Source organism: Pyrus communis, chromosome 7 (genome assembly GCF_041283825.1).
Source record: "Pyrus communis isolate YQ-2024b chromosome 7, ASM4128382v1, whole genome shotgun sequence".
Classification (NCBI taxonomy): domain Eukaryota; kingdom Viridiplantae; phylum Streptophyta; class Magnoliopsida; order Rosales; family Rosaceae; genus Pyrus; species Pyrus communis.
This window is the reverse complement of record NC_142571.1, coordinates 24,817,747-24,833,591: the sequence shown is the minus strand read 5'-3', so window position 1 is coordinate 24,833,591 and position 15,845 is coordinate 24,817,747. Positions and strand designations below refer to the sequence as shown.

General features: G+C 38.1%; 2 protein-coding genes across 2 annotated transcripts; one reads left to right on the top strand and one right to left on the bottom strand.

The window, feature by feature from the left end:
* Nucleotides 1-5,955: 5,955 nt before the first annotated feature.
* LOC137735537 (uncharacterized) lies at nucleotides 5,956-11,470 on the top strand. The gene is made up of 3 exons (XM_068474965.2): nucleotides 5,956-7,195; nucleotides 9,830-10,366; nucleotides 10,892-11,470. The coding sequence occupies exons 1-3, from the start codon at nucleotides 6,362-6,364 to the stop codon at nucleotides 11,009-11,011; spliced, it is 1,491 nt and encodes a 496-aa protein (XP_068331066.1). The 5' UTR covers nucleotides 5,956-6,361; the 3' UTR covers nucleotides 11,012-11,470.
* Nucleotides 11,471-12,032: 562 nt separating this feature from the next.
* Nucleotides 12,033-15,112, bottom strand: LOC137734039 (Tetratricopeptide repeat (TPR)-like superfamily protein). The gene is made up of 8 exons (XM_068473293.2): nucleotides 14,826-15,112; nucleotides 14,577-14,705; nucleotides 14,381-14,476; nucleotides 14,218-14,290; nucleotides 14,027-14,088; nucleotides 12,951-13,032; nucleotides 12,532-12,592; nucleotides 12,033-12,448 (listed from the first exon to the last, which is right to left on the bottom strand). The coding sequence occupies exons 1-8, from the start codon at nucleotides 14,949-14,951 to the stop codon at nucleotides 12,397-12,399; spliced, it is 681 nt and encodes a 226-aa protein (XP_068329394.1). The 5' UTR covers nucleotides 14,952-15,112; the 3' UTR covers nucleotides 12,033-12,396.
* Between the last annotated feature and the right edge of the window lie 733 nt (nucleotides 15,113-15,845).

The window sequence follows — 15,845 nt, the reverse complement described above, 5'->3', positions numbered from 1 at the left end:
CTATAACAAACTCTTTATTCAGAAAAGGTTCGAGAGAATTTCCATATTTACAGAATCAAGGTTGCAGTTGGTTCAAGCTGTTCTGTTTTTTTTGGGTTTCCTAGTAGTGATTGCAGATGTTCTTCCAATCTCAATCTGGGTTTCCCCAGTTGAGATTGAGGGGGAGTATTACGGGTACAAGTGCAATACAGTTAGAAATACAGTTATTAATATAGTTAGTAAGGTTGTTATGATTTCTCTTATAATAATAGTGTGTGTAATCTTCATTTAGTTAGTTAATACGAATCCTATTTTCTCTCTAAACTCTCTCTCTAGAATCTCTTTTGTTTCTCTCTATCATCTTCCTCTTCCTATGTACCAATTCTTTATCTTTTACAATGTAGTTAACAATCCCACGCCCAGAAACAAAGACAAGTGGATAAAAAAACTTTCACATATTTTTATTTCGTTAACACGTAACGATATCTTGGCAGTGTACTAGTACCATGTAAATCATTCTCTACTTTTGGGGTACACTAAAAAATATCTTCCCTGGAAAAATGTTAGAGACCATATCTTGTAGACCACGTCTAAAACATCTCTTTAATAGTAGTGTGATCTACTTGATTGTGAACTCTACATTTATTAGCAAGATGATTTAAATGTGGTTTACAAAATATGATCTCTCTAGAATCCTCTTAACTGGAGGTGCACACCCATAATGATGTCAGTGAGACCACATTTTGTAAACCACATCTAAACCATCTATGTAATAAAGATAAATTCCACAATACATGACTCCGTTGAGTTTGCCGCCGTAGAAGTCGTCAGTTATACCTCCTTGTTTGACATTATATAGATTCCGCCTTTCTATGTCTCACTTTTATTAGAGAAAGAATTTACAAAATATGTTCTCTCTAACATTTTTTTCTTGTTAAATTAGGGACAAAATAAACAATTATATTCAAATCAGAGAAACAATTAATTCGACCATGTATGCGGGGACACGTGTACGTTCCATCACTATCTTTGTCAAAATATTGTGTTTTCTACCCGATTTTTTAATCATGCAGAGGAATCACCTTCCCTCATGATTCCATTTAGTTGGGTTCATCGTCCCAAACACCTAAAAAAGTAAAGGTTTGGTTTTGTGCAGGGAAAAAGAAGAACAAGGAGGTGGCATTTTCTCTGTTCATCGAATCTCTCATTTTAGTAATAATTAAAGAGGATCTGGTTTGAAAGTGTTTTTAAAATTATTGAAAGAATTTATGGTGAAAATGTTTTTGGTATCAATCATTGACAAAAATGTAAGTGAACATTGGAAAGCACTTCAAGTGCTTTTGAAACGTAAAAACATTTTATCTAAAAACGTTTTCAACCATTTTATAAGCATTTCTAAATTATCCATTGATTCTATTGGATGCTTAATGAGGGTAGTTCACATGCGAAGATTTGATTGGCGTTGATTTAATTTTCAAAATATTTAGTTAATTTGCTAGATATCGAACTTGTAACTCAAGTGATTCGGCATTCACTCCTCCACCATGATTCATTTTCAGAATCAAAGTTTTTTGAGTCGTTTATGAACATGCGAACATGAATAACTTCCATGAGTAATTTGACAAGTATTGAGGCTTAGTCACTAACTAATGGATGATTTGATTCCAATGGTACAAATAATGTTTATACCAAGAAAATGACATCCTATAATATGAAAATCAAATTTTAACGTCTTACGTTATGTTTTTCTCTGAAAACGATAGAAAATGACATTCAATACATATGAAAATCAAATTTAACCTCATACGTTATGTTTTTCTCTTAAAACGACATCCACCTCCACAAATGCCGCCCGCCATCTATTTGCGCATTTTTTGTTTTCACCGATCATCTTACACATGTTAATATGTTAAATTTGAATTTTTAATTCTCAAGTTCTAGGCTGTATACAACTGTAACTCGATAATAGATCAAAACCAACATAAAAAAGCTTGAAAACTCAATGCACAACTATACGAATAACTAGTCTAGCGAACGTCCCCATTCCCAATTGAAAGAGGACTTGTCCGGACATCTTGCATTGAAAATTTCTAGTTATATTTTTGTATGTTTTACATAGGTTTTGCTTTTTCTCAATAATTTACATGAAATAACGCATGACGGTTTCTTTGAAACAAGAACCACAATCTCCTTAACGAAATTGCTATAGTACATAATTATTTATAAATAACGTAATACATACAACATTCATTTAAATAGTACACATTGCTTGTCACGTCAAATAATGATCTGCTTAACATTTTTCTTATTTACTAATTACAGACCCTAAGAGCAGTTTCAGCGTGGGAACCCCTCCCAGGCAATACACTATACTATCCACCTAGTGAACAATAACTGCCCTTAATGAACAGTAATCGCCTTTTGCATCTCCACCGTTGCACTTCGATAGCCTTGGCAATAAGCAATAAAATATTAATATTTTTTTTTATTATAAAATAATACAAAATAATTTTATTTGTCGTTGAGTCACGTGTCATTATTCGAAAAGTTATAAAATAGTAGAAAATAATTTTATTTGTAATTTCGGATAAGATTTTTAATCGTTATCGTTGCGCCACGTGTCATTATCCGAAAAGTTATAAAATAATACAAAATAATTTTATTTGTAATTTCGGATAAGATTTTTAATCGTTCTCGTTGCACCACTTGTCATAAAATCCGAAAAGACAATTATTGGTGATGGATTTCCAATAAGATTTCTAATCGTACTCGTTGCACTACGTGTCATTATCTAAAAGTACAATTATTGGTTATGGATTTCCGATAAGATTATTAACCAATCATGTCGCGCTACGTGTCATAATCTGTTTACAATCTTTGAGGATAGATTTCCATCAGATTTTTAAAGAATGACGGCATGCCACGTGGCATTATCTACAACCTAATCCTTTATGAATCCTCCATGTAATCCACCATCCATCCTCACAAATCTCACACCAGTTTTCTCAAGATCTCTATCATTATTCATAGTTTTTGCTTCATTCTTCACCAAAATCTCTATCATTATTCATAGTTTCTGCTTCATTTTTACAATGTCTTCTTCTTCTTCTTCAAGGATGTTGTGGGAAATCAATCAGCAAGAGGAAGAATTGTTTAACCAATCAAAAGGATGTTGCCTCCTCTCTAGCTTTATCAGCCTCAAATTTCACCATTTCCCTCACCAAAGTCAATTCACCTTGGCGAGCAAGTTGTTTCATATACTTTGCATAATCATTCTTCGAAGCACTCATTTTTCTCTTTGAAGCCTTCTTACCTTGAGGCCTAATTGGATAACGGGTCGATCCCGACGCTTGTTCAGGGGGGCGTTTGAGGCACTTCTTCTGCTTTATCTTCGTGAACATGCGAGCTACGATAAGGTGTAGAGTGTAGAGGCGTGATGTTCATGAAAACTTCTGGACCGACATGTACAACTTTGAATTTAGGATAATCTTTGACAATATTCCAACATTCCCACTGGTTGAATGATTTATTTTTTGTTTTGGTTTTGGCACCATACCAAGCTTGTGCTTGAAGTTGCTACACAATGCGAGATAGGAAATAATTATAATGAAAGTAGGTAACAAATAATACAAACAAATAATTATAATGAAAGTAGGTAACAAATAAACAGCAAGGGTGTCAGGCACTGTTCCTTGAGGAGGTTGGTGATGCACGATGGCACTGCGTCTTTGAAAAGTGGCCCTAGAATTTGATGAGTCGTGTTTAGGTCACTCTCCAAGTGTAGCGTTTTGATAGCGCTCCGGTCGATGAAATCCTTACATTTGTTGCACTCGTCGGAGAGCTTTGAGATGAAGGATGCCATTGATGAAGATTCAAAGATTCGTGTAGGTTCGAAAGGGGTTTGTGAGAGGTGAGCTCGAGATTTGACACACCCCGACTCAGAATGTCCACTAGGACTCCGAATCAAGCTATGCTGGCCAACACCTGGAAGGTGACAAAGCCATAAAGTGTGATAATGTATAAACTATAAATAAATTTAAACCTAAAAGTGCCTAAATACACGACCCATACACACGTGATACAGAGCATAAGTAGAGTACAGTAAGGTAAGATAACGATTATACCATCATAAGAAGCCACCTGTACTGGGAAGTGCCACGAATCATCGTCGATACGGAAACTTTACTACTAGAACCTGGAGGGTTGCAAAGATAGAAAATGTGAGTGGGTGAAAACAAAGCTTTTCAAAAACCATTCACTTATCAAAAGTAATAACCCCTCGCCTTAACACTTGTATAATTTCCCAGAAAATAACAGGCATGACTATAACTCAAAATCATAACCAAAATAACAGTCTCACAGCTATGTTGTGTCAAATATCTCAACAAGAATAAGTAACCTAGGTGAAATAAATCATTATGAAATGGTATGTCAGCCGAATCCACCTATTGTGGCATGTACGGCTGAATTAATAACTCATCAACATGCTACCTAACAGCTCATCAACATGCTAGCCGGAGTCACCTCATGTGACTTGTACGGCTGAATCAATAACTCAATAAAACTTCAACCGTAACTCCAAATTCACTTCTACCTATGCCTACGCGTCCGTGAGGTCGAGCTCTATCCAAATATGTCAAGAAATATGACAAAATATATGAGAATCACATACGTCTTCGAAAATCATGCTTTGCCCCTAGGATTTTCCCAGAATTTCACGTAATAAAAATTATAAAAATCATACTTTTAGGGACGGGCTGTCACAATTATAATGAAGGTAGGTAACAAATAAATAATACAAACAAATATTTATAATGTAAATTTGGGTATAGTACAAACAAATAAATAATATATTGTTACCCGATCCGCGAAATTTTCCCCACTTCGAATATTAGTACTGGCTTGTGCCAAGGCGTCTCTCCACGTACTAAACGATTAGCTAAGTAATTTCCAACCACTGTACATCGATTCTTTGGTTCTTTTCCTAACCATTTTCTCAAGATAATTGGTATGAATAAGACTCCACATTTCTCGCAACTGCATCTCATTACTTGTAAGGGAACTATGAGTAACTTCAACCCAGTTAGTACACAATGCAATATCTTCAAGAGGCATCCAATTCGTACCTGCATCAGTAGTCATTTGGTTGAAAAAAAAAAAGGATTGAAACTTTGAGAGAAAGATAGGAATTTGGTAGAAAGTAGTTGAGAAAATATGAAATTGTGGTGTAAGGTAGATGATAATGAGAAGGTATTTATAGAAAAGTAAAAACAATTTTTTTAAAAAACTTTCAATTTTTTTTTCGGATTTTTATTCATTTTTTTACAATTTTTTAAATATTTTTATTCAACTAATTAATCTCTGCTGTTGAATTTAAAAAAAAAAATTGAATTCCAACACTCCAGATTGTGCCACGTGGCACAACGGTAACATTTCTGAATTTTAAAACTTTTTTTAATTTATAAAGGAGAATAATATCAACCTTTGATCTCAGATCCAACGGTTGATATTAAATAAGATTTTTTTTCTTTTTTTTTTACCATTGCAAATCGGACGGTCCACATTATATAGCCGTTGAGATCCAACGAACCATGGGAAGCCACGTGGCTTCCCAATGGTAATTTTTTGAAACTGTGCCGTGGGCCCCAGGCGCTGAAACCGTGTCGGGTGACGTGCCCCCACGCGCGGATGAGGTGCACGTGCCTGACAAAAAAAATTGGGCAGATGTCAACCCTGCGTCAGATCCAGTTCGGGCTCGCGGGCTGACAATTCCTCACAGTCTTGGTGCTCGGGCCTCCACTGTCCATCGGGCTCCCCACGCTGGAGCTATCATGCCATGCTCTCGGGCCCTTTTTCCTGGCCTGTACCCCGAGCAAACTCCCACAGTGGAGTTGCTCTAAAAATCAAATAAAATATGTAACCCTCCCCATCTCATATTTTTTCCATATTTACAATATTTACACCTATAAAAAATCAAAACGAACGACGCCCCAAAAATTGCGTACGTATAGTTACCTCTGCCAGCACAAACCACACCCAATTTTCCCATCTCTGTAACCAGTAAAAGCCAGCTTTCTCACTCCTCCTTCATATATTTTCTTCTTTTCTTCCTCCCACAACACAATTCACATACGTTCTCTCTCTAAAACCCATTTGTTCTTACTCTTTATCATCGTACGGATTCTTCCTACTCCTCCTCCTACCCTGACCCTTTCATCGTCTCTCAACCAGAAGCTCTGATACGAGAATTTCTGGGTCTGGGCGTACATGAGAGATTTTTCTGCAGTCCGGGGCAATTTCATAAATACCCGATTCCCCGGGAACTTACCGGTTTCAAATTAAAACTTGTGCAGGGGTTTTTGGGGCAAAAGTGAGAAAAAAAATGCAGAAAACGAGTCCGACTCGGCAGGAACAGCTCAAAGCTTCCAACTTGTTCGCATTCCAGGAAAAAACGGGCGACTACTTGGTCCTCTGCCTGCGCTTGGGCCTCCTCCTTTGCCTCGTCACGTCGATTTCACTCGCGCTCTTCTCCGCCTTCTCCACCAAGTCACACTGGTTCCCCATGCCGGACCTAGTCCGGACCCAAGCCGACTCTGTAGCACCGGGACCCGGACCCGAACCGGAACCCACTAACATAACCCACATTCTCTTCGGCATCGGCGCCTCCCTCACCACGTGGCGTGACCGCAGCCTGTCAGCGGAACTCTGGTGGGACCCGAACACGACCCGCGGGTTCGTATGGCTCGACGCGAAACCCAAAAACGAAACGGACTTCTCCGGTTCCATTCCGTATCGGGTGTCGGAGGACTGGACCCGGTTCAGGTACTCGAGTTCCCAATCGGCGGTTCGTATCGCCCGGATTGTGTACGAAAGCTTTAAACTCGGGTTGCCCAACGTGCGGTGGTTCGTGATGGGCGACGACGACACGGTGTTTTTCACCGACAACCTGGTTTCGGTGCTGGCGAGGTACGACCACGGCCGGATGTACTACATTGGCGGGAATTCGGAGAGCGTGGAGCAGGACGTGATGCACGCGTACGACATGGCGTTTGGCGGCGGCGGGTTCGCGATCAGCTACCCACTCGCGGCACAGCTGGTCGAGCTGATGGACGGCTGTCTGGAGAGGTACTCTAATTTCTACGGCTCCGATGAGCGGGTATCGGCCTGCGTCAGCGAGATGGGTGTGCCGCTCACTAAACTCGGTGGGTTCCACCAGGTACGTTATACTTTTCTTGCCTTTTTTGGTTGCACGCGGCGGTGCTCGGTGGTTTTACTTAGCTGCTAGGGGACAAGGTGGTGGAATACAAAGTCTATGCTATCCGCCACCCTTTTTTTACTTCCCACACTTTTTTTATTTTATGAATTCAAAAAAAATCAAAAACATAAATTAATAAGCAACATGTTAAGAATAACAAAAAAATATATGAATAACACATTCCTTACTGATTTTATTCGTGGAAAGATTTAAAAAAAAAAAGTCCAAAATACGAGAAAATATTAATGTTTTGTGACGCATTTTTAACGGCAAGAGTGGGCGGGTCATTGAATTTCGGTTAGATGACCCAATGGTGAGCCGCCACCTCACCTCATCAATCATCATAACAGATAGTTTTAATTAATTGACCCGAGTGTCAATTATGTTGGAAAACCTTGATAACCCACGTTTAGAAAGCTTAAATCAAAATTTGAACTCAGACAACAATAATTATTAGAGCTAAACACCGTTGAATTATTGGTGTAGCAGTATTTTTCTTTGGATTTCAAATGAGTAAATCCTACATAAGAAGTTGACAACCTTTCACAAACAGCGACATAAAACTAGAATTAGAATACGTTCTAATTCTAATGTAAAATTTGGAAGAAAGAAATTTAATGCTACTTAGAGCGTCACGCCCAATTTCAAGTTTACTTTGATCTTTGCGTAAATAATAATAGCTCACTGTACAAAAATTTTAGTTTTGCCCTTGTTAAAAAAACATTGACTCGAAAATATAAATGAACTTGTTTTAAATTATTATTATTATTAAAAAGGTAAGTGAATATTTTAAGCTCCCGAACCATATTATAATTGGTAGTATTATAGTTGCTCTGTTTTTTTTAAATATTTGAGGAATTTAAAAGCTGCATGCATGTGTTTGGCTTGTCGTGTCTTATAGCAAAAAGGTTGGATACGTGTCCTTGAAGTTGCATTTTTTTTCTTCATAGGATTACTTTCTTCGTGAATATTCTGTATTACTTTATTACGACAGATATTAGCGTGTTTAGTGGCCCAAAACATAATGACCATGAAATCGATCTCCTTTGTCTTTAACCACTTTACTTAGAAAAACTTTGGAATAGAATAATATTTGGTTACCCAAACAATACGTAAGATTTTTATCTAAAATTGTTCGTTTTCAATTTATGAAACTTTGTGTTTATGATTGGAATCGTTCACACTATGAATCACTGTTCAAATATTGTCTTTGCAAAATTTCAATTAAAACTAAGATCATCTAATCATCGAATTGTAGAAAAACAGATGAACATAATTGGTAAAAGTATTACGAACAACCTATGCATTTCTACACTAGATTGTCCAACTAGAATTTTTAGAGTAAGAGTTCTTACTCATTTTTTAGTAATCAAAAATTATTTTTTGGAATATGTACCCACTTACTGTACCAGTTTTTGTGGCGTTTATGGAGCCATGCAATTGAAAAAAGTTGGTAGCTAATGCTTGCTTCCACACGTCAGTCGTAAAGCATTCCAGTCCACACTTTAACTGTAAGATTGATCAAATTTCAAAACCCAGATGACCCGGTTAGGAGGATCCCCACCCTATGCTCAGGAGGAGATCCAGTTCCGTTCCATGCAACTGAAACGCTACAATAACCATATTTTAAAGGGTGTGCACACCCTTTTATATTTCTCATATATTTTCTTAATTTTAGATCCTCGAATCAAATGAAATGAAAAAAATAAAGTAATAAAAATTAATCAGAGGTGTGTGAAAAGTAAAATAATATGTGTGGATATCATATCCCTATTTTAAACTGGTCTCGCACAATTTCACTGACATGAGAGAAAATTAAAATTTTTGTGCATCATGGCTTGAGATAGAAATGTATAATACTTGTGATATCTCTCGTAAGGTTGAGCTATTTCGCGATCACTGTTGATCAACTATGAACGGTAATTTCGTCGCTCGTACGTGTGATACTGGTTGTTTCAAAATTTGTCGGAGGTTTCTCGGGTGGCCCCGGTGAAAATAACGGCTCTGCTTTGTCTTTGTGTGCTATCTTCCTCCATGCTTCGTCGCATTTCAAATTTTCCAACCATTTACGCAAGATGGTTGGTGGGTGAATTTTGCTAAGGCACTAGCTTTCACCGGCATAATTGTATGGTCGAAATTAATGATACAACAACAAAGTTTTATCTTATTAAGTGAAGTTGGTTGTATAAATTTTAAAAAGTTATTGTGCTTGATTTTGTGCCAAATATTCCGTTAGATCAAGTAATCCAAATATTTTCTTGGAGTCTTTGTCCAAGTCTTCTCAGATCTTCTTCTACCCTTTTGGTCTTAAGCCTCTGTCTTGTAATTGTATATTCTAACCAGAGTGTCTGTAGGTCTTCGTTTTACATGTTCAAACCATATTAATCAATTTTCTCTCATCTTATTAAGAATGTTAAAATTATAAAAAAAAATATCCTATAATTCAATTGCTAAACACGATTATTTAGTCTAGCAGTATTCAATCTTAGTAAAACTTAGTAAGACAGTAGTATCACGCCATTACGTTAATATTTTATGATTTTATAAATCAAAACGCTTATCGTATTTTTTGTTTGGTATATTGTAATTTTTCAGTTTGATATCAGAGGTGACCCGTACGGTATCTTAGCTGCGCACCCATTGACACCACTTGTGTCACTTCACCACCTGGACTCCATGAAACCCATGTTCCCGAACCAGACCCATTTAGACTCACTCAAGTCCCTCCTTCGTGCATACCGGCTCGACCCGGGGCGGATCCTACAACAAAGTTTTTGCTACGACCACCGGCGTAAATGGTCGATGTCCGTTTCATGGGGCTACACCATTCAGCTTTACCCGTCGTTGATCGGTGCTATGGATCTTCAGATGCCGTTGCAGACGTTCAAGACGTGGGGGACCTGGAGTGACGGACCATTCACATTCAATACCCGACCCGTGAGTTCCGACCTGTGTCAGCAGCCCATCATTTATTTCTTGGACCAGGTCATATTTGTTAGGGGCGGGTCTGTGACTATTTACAGGAGGTTTGTGGCTAGTGAAGGAAAGCAATGCGACAGAGCAGAATATGCCCATGCAACGCAGAGGATTGTAGTCTCCTCAAAGAAGATGGACCCTCGCTATTGGACAAAGGTAACCCTAGCTCTTTTCATAAATGATAATACTCCTCTTGTTTTGTACATGGGTCCTATATATGTTTTGAGTTTTTTTTGCTGGATGGACTCGTTTGGAAGTACTTTTAAAATGACTGAAAGCGGTTTCAGAGAAAATGTTTTGGGGTTGTAAAAGAACTTGAAGTGATTCCTAGAGTTGTGTCATTCTTCTAATAAGTAATTCAAGTGCTTTTGCAGGATTTACTTACGTTTTTATAAAGGATTGATTCTAAAAATATTCTCACCAAAAGCGCTTTCGATCATTTCAAAATACTTCCAAACGAGCCCTAAACTTATATGCATTAGGAATGCTATTGCGACAGTAATTCAAATTAATCATGCATTATCATATGTTACTCACACGACAGGAGTAACTAACTTAACGTACTTCCCCAATCATCCCCGTTGTAGGGGAGTTTGTTCCCACGTTGCACAGTAGATTAGTGGATATGTTTTCAGATTAATTTGTGATTAGTGGTATAATCTAATGGGTGTGATTTTGTAGGAGGCGGCTCCACGTAGGCAATGCTGTGAGATTAAGAACCGCGGAGTCATAACGAATGGAGATCTGGAGATTAGGATTAGGACATGCAAACCCACAGAATCAATCACTATGTCTGTTTAGGATATTTGGCAATGCTGCGGGACTACGTAATTTAGAGGCCTTTTGTGGGGGCTTAGCATACTACTTATAGATTAGCGCCAAACTAGTTACTGAAATTTGAAATCGATAGAAATAGTTTATGAAATTGTCTACCATAAATTATTTTTGTCATTTCGTGAGAAATATCCGTTAAATTGATGATATTCTTATCAAATCAACTCCTGCACTTGAACTAGTGGTTTTTTCAATTCCATGGATATTTTTCACAGAATATCCAAAATGTTTGATAGTGGACAATCTCCGGAACCACTTTTATCGATTTTAAATCTCAGGGACCAAAGTGAGGAGTTATAACAATTTCAAAGACCATTTTGACTAAAAATCCTAGATTAGCCTATTCAACCGTTCCACTTATGTAACTAATTCAAGCAATAATCGAAGGCTTAGATTAGTCCACACTTAAGCAACTACCCCTTGTAATTTCTCTCTTCCTCTGTATCTCAATCTCTCTTCTTTATTTCTGCTAAAGAAAGTAATCCTCAAGAAGCATTTGGTAGGAATACGATCACATGATATAACTAGTCTACTTGTGTTAATACGAACGAACGGCAAAGCTAATGTATCTAAACAGGCTCATACAAACCCCAAATTATACCACACAAACTAATTATATCACGTGATCGTATTCTTATAGCACACAATAATAGCGTGTCATTTTTCGATGTCCTTGTATGTGTGTGTGTCAATTTTTCAAAGTTCGAATGGGAGTGGCCTTAGGCTCATATCAACAACAAAAGTTAAAATTGCACTTGCAACTTGACCAGTTGGAGCTAAACACACCAAATGGCCTGAAAGCAGCCGCACTACTACTAGCAAATGAAGAATACACACGATAACGCATAGCATTAACAGGTTTACTGTTGTTTGCTATTTGCTAATCTAGGTGGAGCTAAACTCTCTTTGTTCCATTGGTAAGTGAAAGCTAAAAGCAGATTACTACTGTCACCGAAGAAAATTTGCGATAAATGTAAGACGCAATACCTGGTGAAAGACGATGCCAATAATGGTTTCCTTGTCAATGGAGGAGAAACAATGAACAGACAAGAGTTCAGCTGACTGCCCACCTCAGCCTCCGACAATGGTTACTTACATGAAACATGGTGACACGGTGAATGGTACAGAAAGTTAACTGATAAAAGTATATCAAACCGTACCTGGTTGGCCATAGTTTACGTGTGTTCATGTATGCGTTTGAATAAATGGAACGAACAATTACTTACATACCATACAATAGTTACATCAGATTAAGTAACACGCTCCATTCGTGAAAATTGCAGCTTCCTGTGTATCCAATATTAACCAACTCCCTCCTTACAATGTCGTCCTATATTTTGATCAATGATCTATTAATTGCAAAGCAAGGTTTCACGTGTTGGGTTTCCAGTTGTCGGATTCACCCTGTTAACAGAACAGTGGCTTCATTGTAAAATGGAGCAGATTTGTGAAGATGAATGTGTAGATATAAAGTATCGTATTCTTACCCATCGGCAACTTTGCAGAGATATTCCCGTTGATCTTCTCTCAGAGGCACATCTGTGAAGTCTGGCAACATACATAGAAAATCGTCCAAAATTGATTATGTACACTCGATTTGAATTTACGCAGCCTAGAAAATTAAGATATGCTTGGTTTGCCCCAAGGAAATGGAAACATTCCATTATCTATTTTCCATGGAAACTAGCCAAAGAAAACTGAAGCTGCTGTGTAGACTGGAAAGAAAACTAGATACAGCAACGAGATGAAAAGCTTATCTTTTTTTTTGTTGTTTAATTTTCCATTTTCTTTGTAGTATTAAACGTAGCTCGAATGGATTAGAGTAAACCTTGAGATGAAGTCCCGAATGGTAAGGGTTAAGTCAAAGCATTAGGAAATATTAGCATTGAGCAAAATCTTGACATACCTGCACCCGTAATATTTGACCCTTTGAAAGATGTGTTGCCTGTGGCTACTGCACCTTCTAAGTTAGCGTTGCTCAGATTCGCCTGCAGAAGTGGAACATGTGCGAGTGAGAAGTTAGAACATTATGGAAACCTTTCCTACTTCATTTTTTATGCTTGGACATTCGAACTTTGGGACCAGTGGAACCCAACTGTTACTACCAACACCTGAGGCATTGACCAAGGGATGGGAACGTAACTGCATTCGGGTGGAAACTAACAGAACTGTAAAACTGGGAAAGTGGAAAATTTATAAGGTTCAGCCAAACTAGTTGATGAAAGCATTTTCCACTACTGAAGGCTAGCTGTCTGATTGAATGACTGGTTTAACTGTTTTCTACTAAATATGATGCTATTTTAGGGTAAATTCCTCAAAATTCTCTAATGAACTTGATTGGAAAGCTCTACCAATTTCATTCTCGTTGCAATCTCAAAAACAGAAAACAAATGAAACTCCATTAAGAATGCTATTGCGAACTTGCTTGAAGGGCACTTGCATCACAAGTTAACCAGACCCCGATCAAAACAAACCTGATAAAGCATGAAACTCCATCACTCTAACCTACCTCAAATCTCTTTTTCCCTCTAATATCCTCGAAAAATGACAACACGAAGAGAGCTTCCGACTGATAATTTTCTAAAGGTGTGGAGGTATTCATGATTAACAATTCGAGCTGCAAATCTTACTAAGAAACAAAACTGAGCCAAATTAAATAGTAGAGAAAAGAAGTAAAATTCTCCAGAAAAGTGGCCCCCCTATGTTGCCAACTTAAGAGGACTCAAACAACGGATTACAGCCAGGATTCTCTCATCCTTCTGCTTATTATTCCACATTGTAACCCCATAACTCCTGGAAATCGGAACTTCAGACTCATCGACTGAACATTCGTAAGTTACTGGGAACATTTTCAGTCCCACTATTATCCCCTTATCTACATTTTTCACCATTTACCACAAAACTGATGGTGGAACGCCAGAACATCTAAATTAGGGTTTCTTATTAATCAAATGTAAAATTGAATGTTCCATCAAAGTTCACCTTTGTCACATTGGCCAAAGAAAAGTCCACAGCTCTTAGATCTGCATCAGAAAGATCAGCCCCTGGAAAGAGAATATCACAGTAAACAAAACAACCCATTAACCATGTTCTTCCTAAACATTTGCAACACGTACCAACGCCACTCGAAGGTTACAGCATTCGTGATGATAAATAATTGAAAACAAATGTACCTGTTAAATCAGCATCAAAGAAGCTAGCACCTAATAACTTGGCGCCTTTGAAATTCGCTTGCCTCAATATCGACTGCAACAAAATCAACACACAAAGATTCAAAATTTTCGAATGTAAAAGCATCAAACGCTTTGCATATAACAAATTCGATCGATTTTGGACCGTTTTGAAGTCTTGCTTGATCAAAGTCTTGCCGCTAAAGTCCTTGCCGGTGAGGTCCTGGCCCCTAGTCACCTCCGCACCGTACGGACCCCCACCCTTTCACCAACAACGAGACGAAATCTTAGTACATTGAGTAATTTTCCTTCACTTTCTCCGGAACCAAACAGATTATTGGAATTCAGGATTAAACACTTACCTTAAAGGCGAATGCAGGATTGGCTACGAACAGAGAGGCCGAGAGCAGAGCGATAAGGCTCGCCTTACATACGGACTCTCCCAGCGACAACACAGAACTTCCAGAAGTTTCCAGGCGATTCTTTACAAGCTGTGCAGGAAATTTGAAAAGTGAGAATTCATCAGAGCGAATTGGCTAACGTACGCGGGTGTGCGCAGTGCGAGATAAGCGGAAATGGAGGAGAGAAGGAGGCGAGGTAGCGCAGTGTACCTGGGGCGGAGGATAGCCGGCGGAGAGAGGGAGGTGTTGGCGGGAAGGGTGAGGTTTATGGGGGAGAGAGAGGGAGGGTTTTGGGGGGAGTTTGGAAGAGCAGATGGAGACGTTGAGAAGCGCCATTTGCGAATTTCCAGTCGGATTTTTTTCTCTGTTTTTGTGTCAGCGGATAACGAGCGAGATCTGAATATGGATAAATGGGGCCGGGGTTCTGTCCGCTTGCTCGCACCTATGAGTGAGAGCCCCAAATCCTGCAATTTGAATTTATACGTGGAATTTAAGACATCGTGTACTTATAACTAGAGAGAAATATATCATCGTAATAACAAACTTTATTAGCATATTTGTTAAAGAGACTCATCACAATGTAGCTTTGTTTGTAAGTATTTAAACGATATTATTTTATTCTCAAGAGGTAAGGGAGTGGGTGAAGTTTGTGGTTTACCATTGCATTTGACGAGAATTAAACCTAAGATCTTTCACTTACAAGTGAAGAGAAATATCACTAGCGTAGTACTAAGTGGTAGTTTTTTAATATCGTAGAATAAGCAAATTTTGTGATATATCACAAATAGAAAACAAGCACAGTAATCAACACTTAAGTATCCAATCGGAAAAAAAGTTGTTTTCTCTCACAATCTCCCAAACACAAATTAAATAATAGGTGTTCTAGCCAAAACAGTCATTGAGATTGGTATAACTCTTCGCTTTGGTTCTTGAGATTTATTGAGAGTATTTTTGCCAAATCAACTCCTCAACTTGAGCGGGTGGTTTCTTCAATTTGATGGAAATTTTTAATAAAAGAACTAAAATGATTGACAATGGGATCACTTTTATTGGTTTTAAACCTTACGATTAAAGTGATGAGTTATGCCAATCTAAAATAACCATTTTGGCTAAAAAGTAAAACGGAGAAAACGTGTGAGACTCTCTCTGGTTTCTCAACCTTGCAAGCTCCTTTGCCGTCGGCCCTAGCCTTTGGCTTGGGTGCCGGTGGCTATCCTTGTCCAAATTACT

Excerpts from the sequence above, each read along its gene's own strand:
- LOC137735537 (XM_068474965.2), top strand. The coding sequence starts at position 6,362 with ATGCAGAAAACGAGTCCGACTCGGCAGGAACAGCTCAAAGCTTCCAAC. Across the intron at positions 7,196-9,829 it reads AACTCGGTGGGTTCCACCAG|TTTGATATCAGAGGTGACCC; the intron begins GTACGTTATACT and ends GTAATTTTTCAG. Across the intron at positions 10,367-10,891 it reads ACCCTCGCTATTGGACAAAG|GAGGCGGCTCCACGTAGGCA; the intron begins GTAACCCTAGCT and ends GTGATTTTGTAG.
- LOC137734039 (XM_068473293.2), bottom strand. The coding sequence starts at position 14,951 with ATGGCGCTTCTCAACGTCTCCATCTGCTCTTCCAAACTCCCCCCAAAA. Across the intron at positions 14,089-14,217 it reads CTTTGATGCTGATTTAACAG|GGGCTGATCTTTCTGATGCA; the intron begins GTACATTTGTTT and ends TTCTCTTTCCAG. Across the intron at positions 13,033-14,026 it reads CTTTGGCCAATGTGACAAAG|GCGAATCTGAGCAACGCTAA; the intron begins GTGAACTTTGAT and ends CCACTTCTGCAG.